The sequence below is a fragment of the Pyrgilauda ruficollis genome, unplaced genomic scaffold (genome assembly GCF_017590135.1).
Source record: "Pyrgilauda ruficollis isolate IOZ18807 unplaced genomic scaffold, ASM1759013v1 scaffold65, whole genome shotgun sequence".
Lineage (NCBI taxonomy): Eukaryota > Metazoa > Chordata > Aves > Passeriformes > Passeridae > Pyrgilauda > Pyrgilauda ruficollis.
Window position 1 is genome coordinate 3,754,584 of NW_024528266.1, and position 15,470 is coordinate 3,770,053.

The 15,470-nt window shown below is 40.2% G+C and overlaps 1 protein-coding gene across 1 annotated transcript in view; it reads right to left on the reverse strand.

The window, feature by feature from the left end:
• EMCN (endomucin) overlaps positions 1-13,913 on the reverse strand; it is a 53,634-nt gene extending 39,721 nt beyond the window's left edge. The window contains exon 1 of the mRNA XM_041484293.1: positions 13,765-13,913. Within this exon, the coding sequence (XP_041340227.1) occupies positions 13,765-13,825 (61 nt within the window). The 5' untranslated portion in view covers positions 13,826-13,913. The remainder of the gene's footprint in view (positions 1-13,764) is intronic.
• Positions 13,914-15,470: the final 1,557 nt, after the last annotated feature.

Here is a 15,470-nt window from a genome sequence, read left to right on the forward strand (position 1 = left end):
CCAAAAACAAAACAAAAAAAAAACAAACAAACAAAAAAAAAAACAAAAAAAAACCAAACCAAAAAAAACCCAAAACAAAACAAAAAAAAAAAAACACAAAAAAACCCCCCAAAAAACCTCCCAAAAAACCCATGTCTTAAAGCAGATAACAGGGCAAGAAGAAATCCAGACTGGGAGAAACATAATAAGAGAGGAAGAAGAGAAGGGTAGAAAGGTCTAGAGACAGTAAGACAGGGTCACAGGGAAAAATACAAAGGAATTAAGATCCAAGAACATGTGACACATGGCCACAAGACCAAACTGAAAAGAAAGTAACTGCTGTCGCTTGTTTTTTTTTTTCCCCAGGTTCATAGAATTTCTATTTATTGTCTTTTCTAGGTTGGATTTAAATGATATATTTGTTCTAAAAGGAAAGCATTGGTCTTCAGATTTTGAAATGGATGAACCGAAACACTGAACTTACTTTCTTCTTTTAAATTCAGGAGTCCTTGAATTTAGACAGGACTGACTGATGGCTACAGTTGTCCTCAGACTGCAGCTTTTGATATCGGCTTCAGTCTCGAAGATCTGAGCCTGGAGTTCTCAAAACCTTTTTTCTCTCTCTCTCTTATTCTTTTTACCTTTATACTGGAAAGACAGACAGGTTCTGACCTCATGTTAATTAGGTGCCTGTTATTGCTATAGTCAAGACATTAAAAAAAGAGAACGATTGCATGTTTATCTGTTATATATCTGTTTACACCATACAGGATACCACAGGTTACAAACCACAAAGTTTAAAATGCCACGTGAAACAGATAATACAAAACCAAATGCCAAAGCAAAAACATGTTTAAAGATTAATAGTTAGTTCAAAATAGAATTGATTACATTCATCACATGAATCACTAAATTTAAGTGCTGTCTGGTTTGGCATCAGTATCTAACTTTGAAAAGAAAATATTTTTATGGAAAAGTCACTCTTTTTACAGATAACAAGTGAAATGGCCTGTTTGATATTTCTTTCACTTGACATTGCACTAGATAGACAAAACCACGTGGCTAAAATCCTTTCATTCAGATGAAGTACTTGGTCCAGCTTCAGAAGTGTGTGAAAAAGAATGTGGATTCCTGGAGGTGGGGAGTTAGTGGAGAACCATAAAAATCATCAGGAGTCTAGAGAAAAATGCCCTCTCAGGAAGGATTGCAAAAATTGCATTTGCTCAGCCTAGAGAGGGAAGGATTAATGGAAGGCACAACAACAGCAGTCAGTAGGTGCTGCAACCAAGACAAAGGAATAAACTTATGTCCACCGAAGTCTGAATGAGAGGTAATGGACAAGGGAAATTTGGACTATAAACTCTGCAGGTGTTTCAGTGCCTGTGTCAAACTGTTGGTGTAACAGCCAGCAGCTGGCGTTTTCACCATTTTGCTGGTGAGGATGTGATATATTCCTACCCAAAACCTGACCAATGCTCTAAAGGCTCTACCTGGGAACAATTACCAAAGAGGTGTCCTGAGGAAACCTGCACAGGATAATTCCTTTCTTCAAGGTTATAAAGCAGAATCTACAGGTGTTTATATTATGTTTGTCTATTATGTATTATAGAATCACAGAATGGTTTGGGTTGGAAGGGATCTTAAAGATTATCTAGGTCCAATCTCCCTGCTGTTGGCAGGGATATCTTCTACTAGACCAGTTTGCTCAGAGCTCATCCAGTCTGGTCTTGAACACTTCCAGGGAAAATGCATCCACAGCTTCCCCAGGCACCCTGTTCCAATACCTCACCATCCTAACTAATTCTACTCTAATTCTAGTAAAAAATTCTTCCTAATAGCTGATCTAAACCTACTCTCTTTCAGGATGTTATATGATGGGTTTTTTGAGTGGCCTATGCAACTATATACAAGTCATAGAGATGTCAAAGTTGCTTTATTGATTTCTGTTTTCCCACACCATCAGGAATAAATAGTGATCCCTTTCTAGCCCATGATAATTCTGCCAGCCCTCATGACCATGAAAGAGCTTCCTGTAACCACTGTTCCAGCAGTACCCATGTAAAGATTGTACAGTTCATTAAAAAAAAAAACAAAAAAACAAAACAAAAAAAAAAAAAAGTCGGGAAAATGCATCCACAGCTTCCCCAGGCACCCTGTTCCAATACCTCACCATCCTAACTAATTCTACTCTAATTCTAGTAAAAAATTCTTCCTAATAGCTGATCTAAACCTACTCTCTTTCAGGATGTTATATGATGGGTTTTTTGAGTGGCCTATGCAACTATATACAAGTCATAGAGATGTCAAAGTTGCTTTATTGATTTCTGTTTTCCCACACCATCAGGAATAAATAGTGATCCCTTTCTAGCCCATGATAATTCTGCCAGCCCTCATGACCATGAAAGAGCTTCCTGTAACCACTGTTCCAGCAGTACCCATGTAAAGATTGTATAGTTCATTAAAAAAAAACCAAAACAAACAAACAAAAAAAAAAGTCCTTTTCCAAGAAAGTGATAGCTGTCCTTGTAGAAAATCTGGTACTGATCTAGGAACTCAGAGGTCCCAAGAAATAGCTGCTGCCTGACACCAAGTAAACAACTTGTTTACTCTTACCTTGGAGCTCTGTTGTCTGTTACATTTTCTCTTTCATTTAATGCTGCTTCATCTCTATATTCTCTTATATGATCTTTTCTCAGGCCCAGTACAGTCCTTGCACTTCTCCTATTTCTGTTTTCACTACTCATTTGTCTTTCTTTCCAGTGCATGACCATTTACCCTAAACCTTGCGATAAATTTATTTTTTCTTTAGTAGTGCATTTTGTGTAAAGGTTCATACACTATCCAAAGAACAAAAATACAGATGTACTAATAGAAGAGGTTTAAGTGCGATTTTAACAGTGCTGTTTGGAACCATCAACTCCTTTCTTGTTATTCAAGGATCAAAAATAAAAAAAAAAAAACATTAATGAAATACTCCAGAAATAATTTTTTAGAAAAAAGGGAATAACCCCCCCCAAATATTTTTTCTGAAAGAATTAATCTTACAGCAGTAATACTGTTTCTAGTATTTAATAGTTTCTAGCATTTCATCCTTAAGGACTCCTACTTAAGATTTTCCTTCTATAGTCAGATGAACTAGATTTTAAATGGGAACCAAGGTTCTGATGTAATCCTGTGAATGACCAAAGCTGATAGCAGCTGACACAGCAGGTAAGTGTACAGAAGGATACTAAATTAAACAAAGCCATTTGCAAATTTCATGAATTTGAAGCAAACTCAAAAACCCCCACAAACTCTGTGTTTTCATATTTCTTTAGTATGCAAAGCAATACCCAAAGTGTGGCATGCCTCACACCCGCATTCGGATGTGCCTGTAACAGGAGGTGCACACAGCCACTCAGGCTGTGACAGCCCCTGTGAAAGGAAAGCTGTGTCCCCTGTAACAGCCCCATGCTGGTCACTGCCACTTCACTATCACCAAAAGCCAGAATTGCACAGTGTTTTTCCAGCCTGGTCTTACAATGGCTTTGCACTGCTGCAAGAGCTCTTAACACAACCTCCTGCTACATAATGCATTTTGCACCTCAGGATTTTCTCTGCTGTGAAATTCTCACATTGGCAGCTGGAAGGACAATGCAGACTCTGATCATAGTTACACTGGCCATGCTGAAGGTGAATCCCTGTGAGGTGTATTTAGATGCTACAGGCAATCCTAAAACCATAAAGCATGGAGAAAGGCCACATCCTTTGCTGCCTGATGCCAACCAGCTGGAAGCCTGTGATTCCCGCTGCCTAGGGAGTTTGCCAAGCTGTTACCTTCCTTCCAGTCATGTCTCTCTTCAGCAACAAACTAAAAACAAACTATACAAATCCTGTGTGGGGAGATTTTACACTTAAGGTCAGCTTTCTACTTCTTCTCTGTAGCTGCTGGTCCTGGTTTGCAGGCACATGACAGAGACAGCCTGCTGCACAGGAGTGGGGAAAACTTACAGGCACGAGCATAGGGGAGGACACAAAGGCAGGGAGAAGTTCCTGGGCCAGAGACATGAAACATTCTCCCCACAAAGGGCAAAAGCACCTGAAAACAGCTGAAAGAGGTGGATATTAGGGAAGGGAGAGCATAAATGTGAAGCCCCATAGCTGCAAAAGGAGACAGGGACAGGGCTCCTCCTGCATTGCATGGGAATGGGCAGCAGCAAGTGGGGCAATGTGGGATTTGGTTTCTGCAGAGGAAACAAACTGGGTGGACTGGAGGCAGCCGGCAGCAAGAGCTGAGGGAAGGAAGGAAAGGGAGGTAGCTGCCACAATTTTTCCAGCAGGGAACAGAGAGAAGGCAGGAAATGCAGCTTTGGTGCCAGCACTGCCCCAGAGCTCCTCCTGCTCACCCAGGCATGGGGCTAGCATGTCCCAACACTAAGCACTAGCAGAGAGCTCCTGGCAATCACCAATCCCCAGCAAAAGGCTCCCACAAAGCCTCCTCACAGCACCCAGCAAACAGCTCCTGCTCAGGAACCTGCTGCACAGAGAAATATTGACAAGGCAGATGCCAAGGACCAGCCACAGCCAACGTGGCTGTAGGTTGGTGAGGGCTCCCCTCCTCAAAATATTAATGAGAAATGTTGGATGAGTGCCCCTGTGTTACTGAGTATTTGAAACAACCCAAGCACAGCATGATTTGCCTCTCTGCATGTGTGGACACAGAAATCTGGGCACTTAAGTAGCCAGTTTTAAGGGATTTTTTTACTGCCTTAGAAGAAAACAAATTCCCTATGAAAGGTTTTTAATCACAAGTTTTCTCAGTGTGCCCTCTGCTCACGTGAAGGTTGGTGGATATCTCTATTACTGTGTACTACAGAGGGATCAGTACATTGTTTGCACTCCACAGAACAATAAATGTGCCCAGCATGCTCATCAGCACTTCTGCCTTCCTTGAATTAAGTCTCCAAGCTCTGCACTTTTCTTTATTTCAACCTGTTAAAAGTATGTAATAGGTTTTAATTAAACCCTTTAAAGCTATTTAAACCACCAGATTGCCACCCTTTGATTGTGATATATTTGTTTGTCCATGTGTAAGATAAAAGGTAGTAGTTTCTAAGGACTATATTATAGTACAGAAAATGAACTGCTGCCGCCCCCCACCCCCTTGTGTTAGTCAAGCTAAATACATTTGAAAAATTCCCTTAGAGGGTGCAATTTTGTATAGAAAGCTTTATACATATTGTGCATTGCTGAGTAGAAGAAAAAGAAATAAAGGAGAGCCCCTTCCCTTCCAACAGGAAGGAATAAGTGCTGGTGCAAGTCACGCCCACCCAGAAGGCAGAGAGAAAATTGTAATGCTTACAATGCTTTTTCCTTAACATGCTATTGGCAAGCCTATTTTTGTTTCCCATGAAAGAGCACGTTTGGGTAGGGCAGATACAAACCAGCCAGAGCGGAAGCTGAGCCCGGGTCTATCAGCAGCTCTTTTCAATGTACTGCAGAAGTTAGGAAAGTCATATAGCTCTGTGCTATGTTTGTGACCCAAGTGCATCTCCAGCAGCATGACTAATTGTATAATTCAGGAAAGGGTCACTGTAGTGTCTGCTATGATGTATTTATTTTTAGAACATCCAGGATCAGCCTAGACACCCATTTTAGCCACACCCGCCCATGCCACTCTGTTCCTGACAAAGCTCTGAAAGCCTCTGGAACATCAAAAAGCAGTTCCTGTCCGAAAACTCTGTGGAAACACTGTAAATTGCTTCTATAATTAATGTAATTCCATGCTCAATGGTCCGTTGAGACTCTCTTCATCTTTTCCACACTGCTTGGAACAAAGGTTAAATGGTACAGAATATCCCAAAGGGAAGGCCCCAAATGGGCTTTGCAAGCCCTGAGTGCAGTACAGCCTCACTGGAGTTGCTTTATAAGCAAGGATGAAGGGTATACTTCGAAAATATCTCATTGCTCTAATTGGCACATACAGCTGATGAAGACCTTCTCTTGCCTGTCTCTATCTTGCCAAGCTGATTATAACTCATGTTGTTCTGAATTTCTACCAATCTGATGCAACTTCTAAGGTCAGAGGCAAAACTGAAACTCTTCTTACAAGCTTTATGTAACGAAATATTCCCATTTAAAAACGAAGTTGTTACTACAAAGAGCACTTGAAACAGAGTGTCAGCACTGAGGACTTATCCTATCAAAGAGCGGTGGGAACTGATACATTAGCCACCCAGCTCCCACTGAAAAACAGCTTCCTAGGGGAACAGAGTGGCCCACATTCAGGATGCTCAGGCCTGCCAAAAACCCAGCTCCCAGTTAGTGCACTGGGAAGCCATGGTAAGCTGATCCCATCATGCTGGTGAAAAGCTATAGACATCCCTTGTACTTGTATTGGCAATTAGAGCAATTGTATTTCCATGACAATTACAACTATTACATTACAATTGTGAATAAGCTGTTCCATTCCTACACAAACCTTTCTGCTCTTCTTCAACCTTTCCTCCCATGAATGATCAATCCCCAGTTTCCATTTTGCATCTGGAAACAGCAGTTTCTGCTAGCTCTTAGAAATGCAAGGTGAAAGCAATTAGGGAAGAAGCAGACAGTGCACTACAAGAAAGCATCTCAAAGCCAGTAAGATGAATTGTGCACTAGTTCACCTAAATTCAAGAGCATTAAGGCATACCAGCCACATGACTCCATTAGCACTGGGAATGGCTTGCAAAAGTAGTAGAATCCTCTGGAGCCATTTGAACTAGACAGGATAAAATGTACAGAGAACCAAAAAACTGCCATGCACTGGGAGGATTTTTTTGCCTCTAGTACGTGTGCTGTGTCCTTCCCTTGCTCATCTCAGGGACTAGGTTATTTGGCATAGATCTCAAGTAAGTCCTGTTTATTGTTGTTGGCATGTTAGAAACTAGTGAGTTGTTGCAAGCCCAACAGTTTCTTAAATACATTTGCTATCTTCTGAATAACAGCAAATATATTTACAAACTACTCTTATAAGAAAAAAAACGTCCTAAAGAGAACCTAAAATTGCTCTGCTGGAAGAGCCTTTCTGGGCAGCCAGCCTTTGGTCTAGCACAACTTCCAAGGGTTATGTGATCTGAGTCAAAACACAGGATGTGCAGACTCCATCTGGACTCCACAGAATGTCCAGAAAGCTCCACAATTCAAAGAATTCAGTAGTTTTCAGAAAGAGGTTTTAACAGTCCTTTGCAAGAATGAGTAACAACAGTGGAATTCCACGCTGGTCCTAAACACTTCCTTCAATACACCACACATTTTTGAATTTATGAGCATCTGTAGGAGTTAGGGGTAAATGAGGTTTGACAACCTGACAGGAGTTTCAGAGTGTCTAGAATTCCTGGGTAAAGAAAACCCCCAAATTATTGCTTTTCTGGACTTCGAATGGCCATGGAAGCATTAGCCATGTATCATGTCAAAAGCTGCCCCTCTCTGCTGGACATGAGACCTGGAATTTGGGTGGAAAGGATTTGAATTACACATTTCTTTGCAGAGTAACCATCACCTATTTTTGCCATTTTGTATAGAAATATTTGGTGATATTTTTGCTTCTATAATAAATGAGTTTGCAAACACTTATATTTACATCATCTATATTGTTGTGATATATAACCCATGCTGAGATGAGGAGGAGTAATTCATCTGTCTAGGAAAGATGATTTCAAGCTATCCTCACAATAGGATAGATAAAACCATATAATCGTGTTTAGAAGGTTATCAACACTGTATTTCAAATAAAACTTTAGACTCAATGTTAAGCATGAGAAAAAGTAGGAAAAGTATTAAAAAAGTAAGGAATAGATGGGGTTCTGATCATTTCATGTAACTAATATGCAAAGGAAAGACACCTCAATGAATAAGTATTTTATAGAGGAAAATAATGCAAATTGCCCAGGAAGGCTAGAAAATCTCCTGGCACTGTTTTCCTCAGACCAACTAAAATCCAAAGCTTTTGCCATTCTTATCAATTGTTGCTTCAATAGCTGAATTTCTCAAGCCCAAAACCAATATTAATCTCCTGCTAAAGATTATGAAAGAAGAAATCTGGAGGAAGAATAAACATCTCATTAATATAATGCTAATTGATTTAACCCTAAAGTTACACTGACACTCCTCAAACCAAGTACCACACTGAGAAATCACACCATTAAGACAAACTGTGTGCTTTTTAGAATGATTACTTATCTTGTAGAATTCTTCAGACAGAAAGGCTGGTGTAGCACTCCCATCCCAGCAATACACATGATTTTGTCAGAGTGATTAGACAAGGCAGAATGGTTACAGCAGATAATTGTGATGCAACATTTTCTGCCACCTGCTCTGTGGTTTCAGAAACCTGAGATGCATTGCTATCTACAACATGCAGCTAACACCCAGAAGCACGTTACTGCCATTGAAAAAAAAAAAAAAAAGGATAGAAAGCATTCAAAATTGTTGTAAAACTACTCTACTGATCAACAGTATAGAATTTCTATACTGATAAACAATACAGAATTGTACCAAAGGAAAGTATCCACCTTCCACATAAAAGCAGTCAGAAAATCCTTGCCCTGTTCCTAGTTTGAAACATAACCTTTGGAAACATAATCAGCTAGTTAGTCTGGCCTGAAAGGGGTTCTTGGCTACTCTGACTGCTGAGAAAAAAAGTACTTTGAAATTAATTTGGACCCTTCTAGACCAACCTCTAATACACATGTGGGTGGCAGCAGAAGGCTTCCCACCCCTTCCTACAACACCCCAGCAGATCACACTTCCTGAATTTTATTCCAAGTCATCATATCAGCAAGTGATCTCCAGCTCTGTCTTCTCTCATGGGGCAGTAGGGCCAGAAGGCAGAGTGTGGAGATAAGATCATATTAAATTGTGTCAAACCCCTTTTCCTATGGCAGGGAGGTCTGGCTGATACCACATACCACTGTTAAGGCATCCAAGGATCCATTTTCACAAGAGGAGTGCCAAGGTATTGCTACCTGATATGTCAGCTGCTGGTACAATGACAGTGACTTGCAGGGCAGGATGTGGTGCAAATCAGGGGTTTGACCCTTCTGTTTTAAAGGGTGACTCATTTTAATAGAGAAACCTATTTTTAGAGTGCTAGTTGAAACAAAAAGTAGTTGTTTGTCTTCCAAAGGAGCCAGGTATTTAATTCTTGACTTGTATTTGGAAATAACACCTGATACACACAAATCCAACTTTGTCTCTTTGTTTACAGAATTGCAAAATAAACCCATTAATGAGCCTTCCTTAAGCTGCTGCAGCAAAAATTACAAACACCACCACCCTCTCCCCCCAACCTGCCCCCTCCATAAGTGCCATAAATAAAAATGATGGTTTTCCATGAGATTTTACTAATTTTATGAGTTGAACTTAGTCTGGCTATGAAATAGTACCAGTTAAAAGTACTCCCATCCCAAGGTTAAGAGATTCTTAAAGATTATTTTCAATTTTACATTTGCAGTACAAATTACAGTACCAAAAAAAAAAAAAAAAAAAAAAAAAAAAGTTCAAGTACTTTAGCAGGTTTTTCCACAGAGGACTCAGATGTATAAACAATCTGAGTCCAAATTTGAGGTACTTTCCTAAATAGGAAAAAAAACCCCACAAAACTAAACCAAACCTCAGCAGATCTTTTTTCCTAATTTATAAACTAGTGAAGATTAAAAAGAACTCTAGGTTTGAACACAGATAAAAAGAGTCAGCTAAAGAAAAGAGAAAACATTCTGGTAAATTTTCAGAAAAGACAACCAATTTTTGGGCATGTTATACAGCATTATGTATTCCCAGGTTTGGAGCTGAATGCTGTAGGCAACTTGCCCTTCATCCTCAGTTTCCATTTATTTTGGCTGTAAATCATAACCAAGCAGGTATCAAGCCATCTGTTTCTATCCTCAGTAAATGCAGTAAACTTGCTTTCAGGTTTGGGGATGCAACATGCAGTTTTCTTCTGTCCAGTAAAAAATACACCTTTAAACTCCATTACTCAAAAGCTGCCCCAATTGGAAAAGGATCTAATGAATGAAAGGAATGTGGCAGCAGGGGAAAAAAAAAAAGAACAAAAAAATCTGCACAGGAAGAATAAAAATTCAATATTCCATTAAAGGCTATCATAAGCTCCAGCACTATAATTTGATTTTTCACAAAGCTAATCTTGGCAAACTCCTAGAAACAGTGAAGACACCAAATACAATTACTTTTTTTTCACAACAGGCAAATTCTCAAGACATCCAAAGTTTTGGCTCAAGCAAGTTAAAGGTGTAAGAAAGTAATATCTAAAGCTTATTCACATTTCTCAAATTTTCAGAAATGAGACAATGATCCAACTTGGACCATCTGTGCCTTGCTGGTTGTCCAGAGAACAAACATGAATAATAACCCAGAGTGAGGTGAGACCATTCTCAAAAGCTTTCACTCAAAACCGTTTAGTTAGTATTTAATTTTAAAAATTAATTTTTAAAATACTTGAGGGCTTGTGAGTGGAGAGCACAGAAGCTGGAAAAGGAAAAGGCTATCCATCTCCTCTAATTTACATCAACAAGAGCACCATTCAGACAGCTGCAAATGTATCCAGTAACTACAGGAGTCCTGGCTTAGTGGAGCTTTTCTCAAGCTATCAGCCTGGGAGTCGGGATTAATCAGCTGTGCTGTAGGTTTGGGATGCTACACAGCATCCCCATAATGAGGAAAGGGGCTGTGGAAACTCATATTTTAGGCTGATCCACAGTGAAACAGAGCAGCTCCAAATTACTTAAGGGGCATTTGGCCCAAACTCTAAATGCCAAGATTTGCTCCTACCTTTCAAACAATAAAAACACCCTTGTTTCTTTGTAGCACCATCAACATGGACAGAGCACTCGGATAAAGCTACTTCTGGCTGTCAACAGGGGTCAGCAGTCGGGAGTTAACACCCCACCCCTGGACATGTCCAACACAAGGTGACTCATTCCAGCCCCTCTGCTCAGGTGCACAGCCTGGACACGTCCAGCCCGAGGCCAGGAGGAGCACAGCCCACTGCCCTCTGCCACCAGTTCTGCAAGAAGCCAGCCTGGGTGTCTCAGTGAGAAGGATGCAGGGCTGTGCTACCAGCACTGTGTGGAGGATGTTTGCTGTGCTGTGCAGCCACAGCCACTCTGTATTCCAAGACCAAGGCACAAGAAAATGCAACATCTAAGCACTTACATTATAAGCACATGCCAAGGCTTCTCCTCTCATCTTTTAGAAGGAAACAAGTTCACCTTTACACATTTTTAAAGTAATTACATCCTGAGGCAGACTCAAGAGCATTCATATTTGATTACTATAATTTGACATTGTATTTTTGACACATCCCAATGCTGCCTGTTTAAAGCTGAAAATGCTAGGAACCGACCTAGAAAGCATTTTTATTCGAGATACATTTTGGAGCAGGTAAGAATAAAGGGCAATATGCCAGGAGAACTGAACACCTTGAGATGAGCATGAAGGAACTCCTGTTCTAAGCATGTCATTTAACTCCCAGAGGGTTGAGAGAAGTCTAGGCAGAAGGAACAAGTTGTCAGGGGGCTATCAGCCCCCACATCTGTATGTAACTGAGCCTCTAGAAGTGTGCTGACAGAGGGCAGACTCCACCAAAACATTACAGGCTTTTGAGGATGAAAGATCCCAAGACAAGGTAGAAAATTGCATAGAAAATCACTATGAGCATACAGCTGAAGAAAAAGGATGAAATTTGAAAGCCCCACAGGAGACCAGGTATGTGCTTTACTAACCACAGTGGAAATGTCCTAGTCCACTTCTGTATGATATACAAAAAATACACAGACAAATATCTTGTGTGCAGCACATGAAAAAGTTGGAAGCCCATACATTTGTCTTGGTGAGCTTTGAAAGCAAACTACTCCAAAACCTGGGGGAGGGAGTATTAAAACACTGGGATGTGATTTGACCTTCTCTAAAAATTATATTATACATAATAATTATATTATTATTTATAATTTTAAAATACTAAAAACAGCTGGAGGAAAGTCTTGTTGCTGTCTCCAATGCTCAAAAAATGGAGACTGGTGTGAGTCTCCTCACCATCACTTCCCAGCTTCAGATTATAAGAGTCTGCTGTTGCAGTTGAGATGACCAGAGCACTTTAGAGATCACAAAAAGTGGAAATCCAAATACTTTGGTCCAGCTTTGCAAAATAGACAATAAAACCACTTCTGTCTTAACATGGGGCTGCCTGAAGCAAGCTTGACCAGAGCATATAACTTAACTTTCACAAGGTAAGAAAATATATACTCCAAATATCCCCATAGATTTTCCTAACTTTCTAATGTGAATTTGCCAACAGAATTTCACTACCACATCTACCTTGCAATTAAGTGTTAAAAATTATATTTTTTTCTGTTTTTACAGAACAAAAATTGTTCAGAACAAATGTATCATATACAAAATCTGCCTATTCACTGTCATCGGTTCTGCCATGTTCATATCATGCAGAGGAGGAAAAATCCTTTCTAAAGAAAGAACTGTACAAAATTAGCAGGATTCCTCCCACCTTTGCATGTTGCTTTCTGGTAAGCTTTATGGACTGTTGTGTTAAATATGCTCTTTTTGATGCAACTCCACTTTGCTTTTCAGAAATTGTGAAATTAAAGCTTTGACAATGACAGGAAGACTATTTTTACAAGGAGTAGCAGACAGAGAATAAATAGTACTTCAACACAGACTTTTGGGGCTTGTACTTACTTAACATAACTTTAAGAGCAGTTCTTTCTGTGGCACAGGCTTATTTTTAATCTCCTTTATTGATTTGTTTTCCTAACAGCAACGAGCCCAAGCAATAGCATTAGATATACCACAAAAGACTAGATTTCAACACATAACCTGAGCAAAAGTTGATTAACTTCATTTAGATCAGGTAATCTAGTGTTATCAAATTTTAAAATTCTGGTTATTAGATCCTTTTAAGGCAATTTATAGGCATTTGTGGAAGTTGCAGCCCAGAGAGATGGGAAATGAAAGTACAGATAAAAGACAGATTTTACTTCAAATATATCTTTTGACAAAGGTGATGACAGATTCTGGCTCTTGTTACAGGTTCTTTCACCCTTTCAGGTTTTACTAGTTAATTCCATTTTAAAAGCATGATCTCTCAAACTGAAGAATAATGAAAACATCAGTTCAGTGACCACCTGAACACCAAAAGTTATATTAAATCTGTGCATTTAAGAACCATATCTAAAAGATACTGCACTCAATCACCAATATGACCCCTAGGCTTGCACCCCTCATTATCTGACACTTGACAAATGTTGTAAGCCCCTGTACCTTTGGGGCCAAAACTAAACTAATTTCTTAGAGACATTCTTGGCCAAACCTATTGCTGGAATAGTGCCAGGGAAATCTATCAGGATAGATCTAATTTGCAAGAGCAAAACTCACTTGCAAAATCTTTCATTTCAATTGTCCCCTTAAAGCCATCTTTGCAAAAAATGCTTTAACATGTAGAAGAAAAACAGAACTGCAAACTTTTGTAAATACACCTCTGCTTTTGACTCCTCTCAGATTTAGAAGCTTCATGACACCTAGAAAGAAAGCTGTCACAAAAATACAATGGCAGGAAAGTTTTTCACAGAACACATATAACTCAGCTGCCAGTTAGTACCTTCTCCTCCAACACACAGTCTTTCAATCACTGCAGTAGAAATGAAGAAAAAGCACCCAGCGACTGACAGCTCAGCTTCTGTTCACAAACCACTTGAGAGATGTGACAAGTCTATCCAAAAAAGCCAAAGAACTTACCTCCTACAGTGCAAATACAGAGTACAGCAAGGAAAAAGAAGGCAGTCCCCAGGAGCTTCATGCTTGGTGGTAGTGCTGCCAGCTCTCCCTTGTGCAGCTGGGCAGGGAGTGCTCTCTCACTCTGGGGCAGGCCTTAATTAGTCCATGGAAAAAGGTGTGTGGTAACTGTGCCTGGTCACTGCCCATTCCTGCTTATTTTGGGGACTTTGATAAAGAACAGGAGGAAACACAACATACTCCCTCTGGGAGTTCAGTACAGAGGAGATTTATTGTTTCAGTCCTTACAGGAACTCCTTTTCTTTGGCAGTGAACCATGTTTTTGTTAATACATTATTTTGTTCTTCTTCAGTCATGAGGTCAGGAAGGTTTCTGAACAGAGGCAAATCTTTCCTTAGGATATGATATACATCACCAGCTTTCACACCAGAGCTCAGGATACTTTTAAAGCACATGTCTGTGAGCAGTGAGTGAGCCCAGGTATAGGGGGATAATACAGCAAGGAACAGAGGAGCAAAACAAGCAGCAACAGTCCTCATCTGGCTCTTCACTGGGCTGTGTGAAGTGGCCCTGCTGAAAATCACAGCTGCTTCATGTTAAAGAGAGCCTCCCTGAGAGAGCTGCTATCCTGCAACCAACAGGATGCGAGACCCACCAGAATAGGGAAAGGAAGTGGCTCCAACAAGGTGCCCCAGCAGCAAGAGGCTCTGGGCTGTGCAGAGTAAGGGTTGGGGTGGGAGTTTTTCCTTCACATAAAAATCGGCCCTCTTTTTGTTCTTTTCCTTGTTGTTTTTTTTTTTTTTTACTAGCCTTGACTGTATCTACTCCATTAGTAATGGAAAGGTTTTTTTATTCTTCTGTTTAGGTACTTGCTGTGCCATGGGATGGGAGTACAGACTCCCAAAGCAAGCCTCTTACCTGAGCTGTCTGATCAACCAGCACAGACTCTCTTCTCCTCAGGACACTGCAAAATTTTGGTATTCCTCCTTCTTACAGCAATTTCTCCAACTTCTGTGGAAGAAACCTTAGCAGAGCTGCAGTGTTAAAGGCTATTAAAACATGATCTTGTAATAGTCCTGTACTCTGCCCCTTAAAGATTCAATGTAGCTGATGACAATTAATCACAAACCTTCAACCACAATGAGAATGAAGCGCAGTATGTTTGCTATTCTCCCTGCTTGCCAGCTCTCAGGAAAAACTCTGGAAAAACTGACCTCATAAACAGTCTGACTAATTAAACAGTCAACTCTACTTGTTTCAGTAATTAACATTTTTTTTTTTCTTCATTGCAGGTTCTAGCTATAAGGGAAAATTTTGGAATGGCTTCACATGCAGGAACTTCCCAAGGGCTAATCCACAGTGCTTCCAGCCACAGTGCTGTTTTATCCATGGGATGAGGAAAATGGTAGCAGCTTGGCATTATGTGTGGAATCATAGAATTGTCTAGGCTGGAAAAGAGCTTTAAGATCATTGCACCCAACTACTAACCCAACATTGCCAAGGCCACCACTAAACCCTGTCCCAAAGTGCCACATCTACACATATTTTAAATATCTCCAGAGATGATGAATCAACTGCTTTCCTGGGCAGCCTTTTCCAATGCTTGACAACCCTTTCTGTGTTGAAATCTTTCTTATATCCAGCCTGAACCTCCCCTGATACAGCTTGAGGCCTCTTGTCTTATTGCATGTTAATTGGGAGAAGACTGA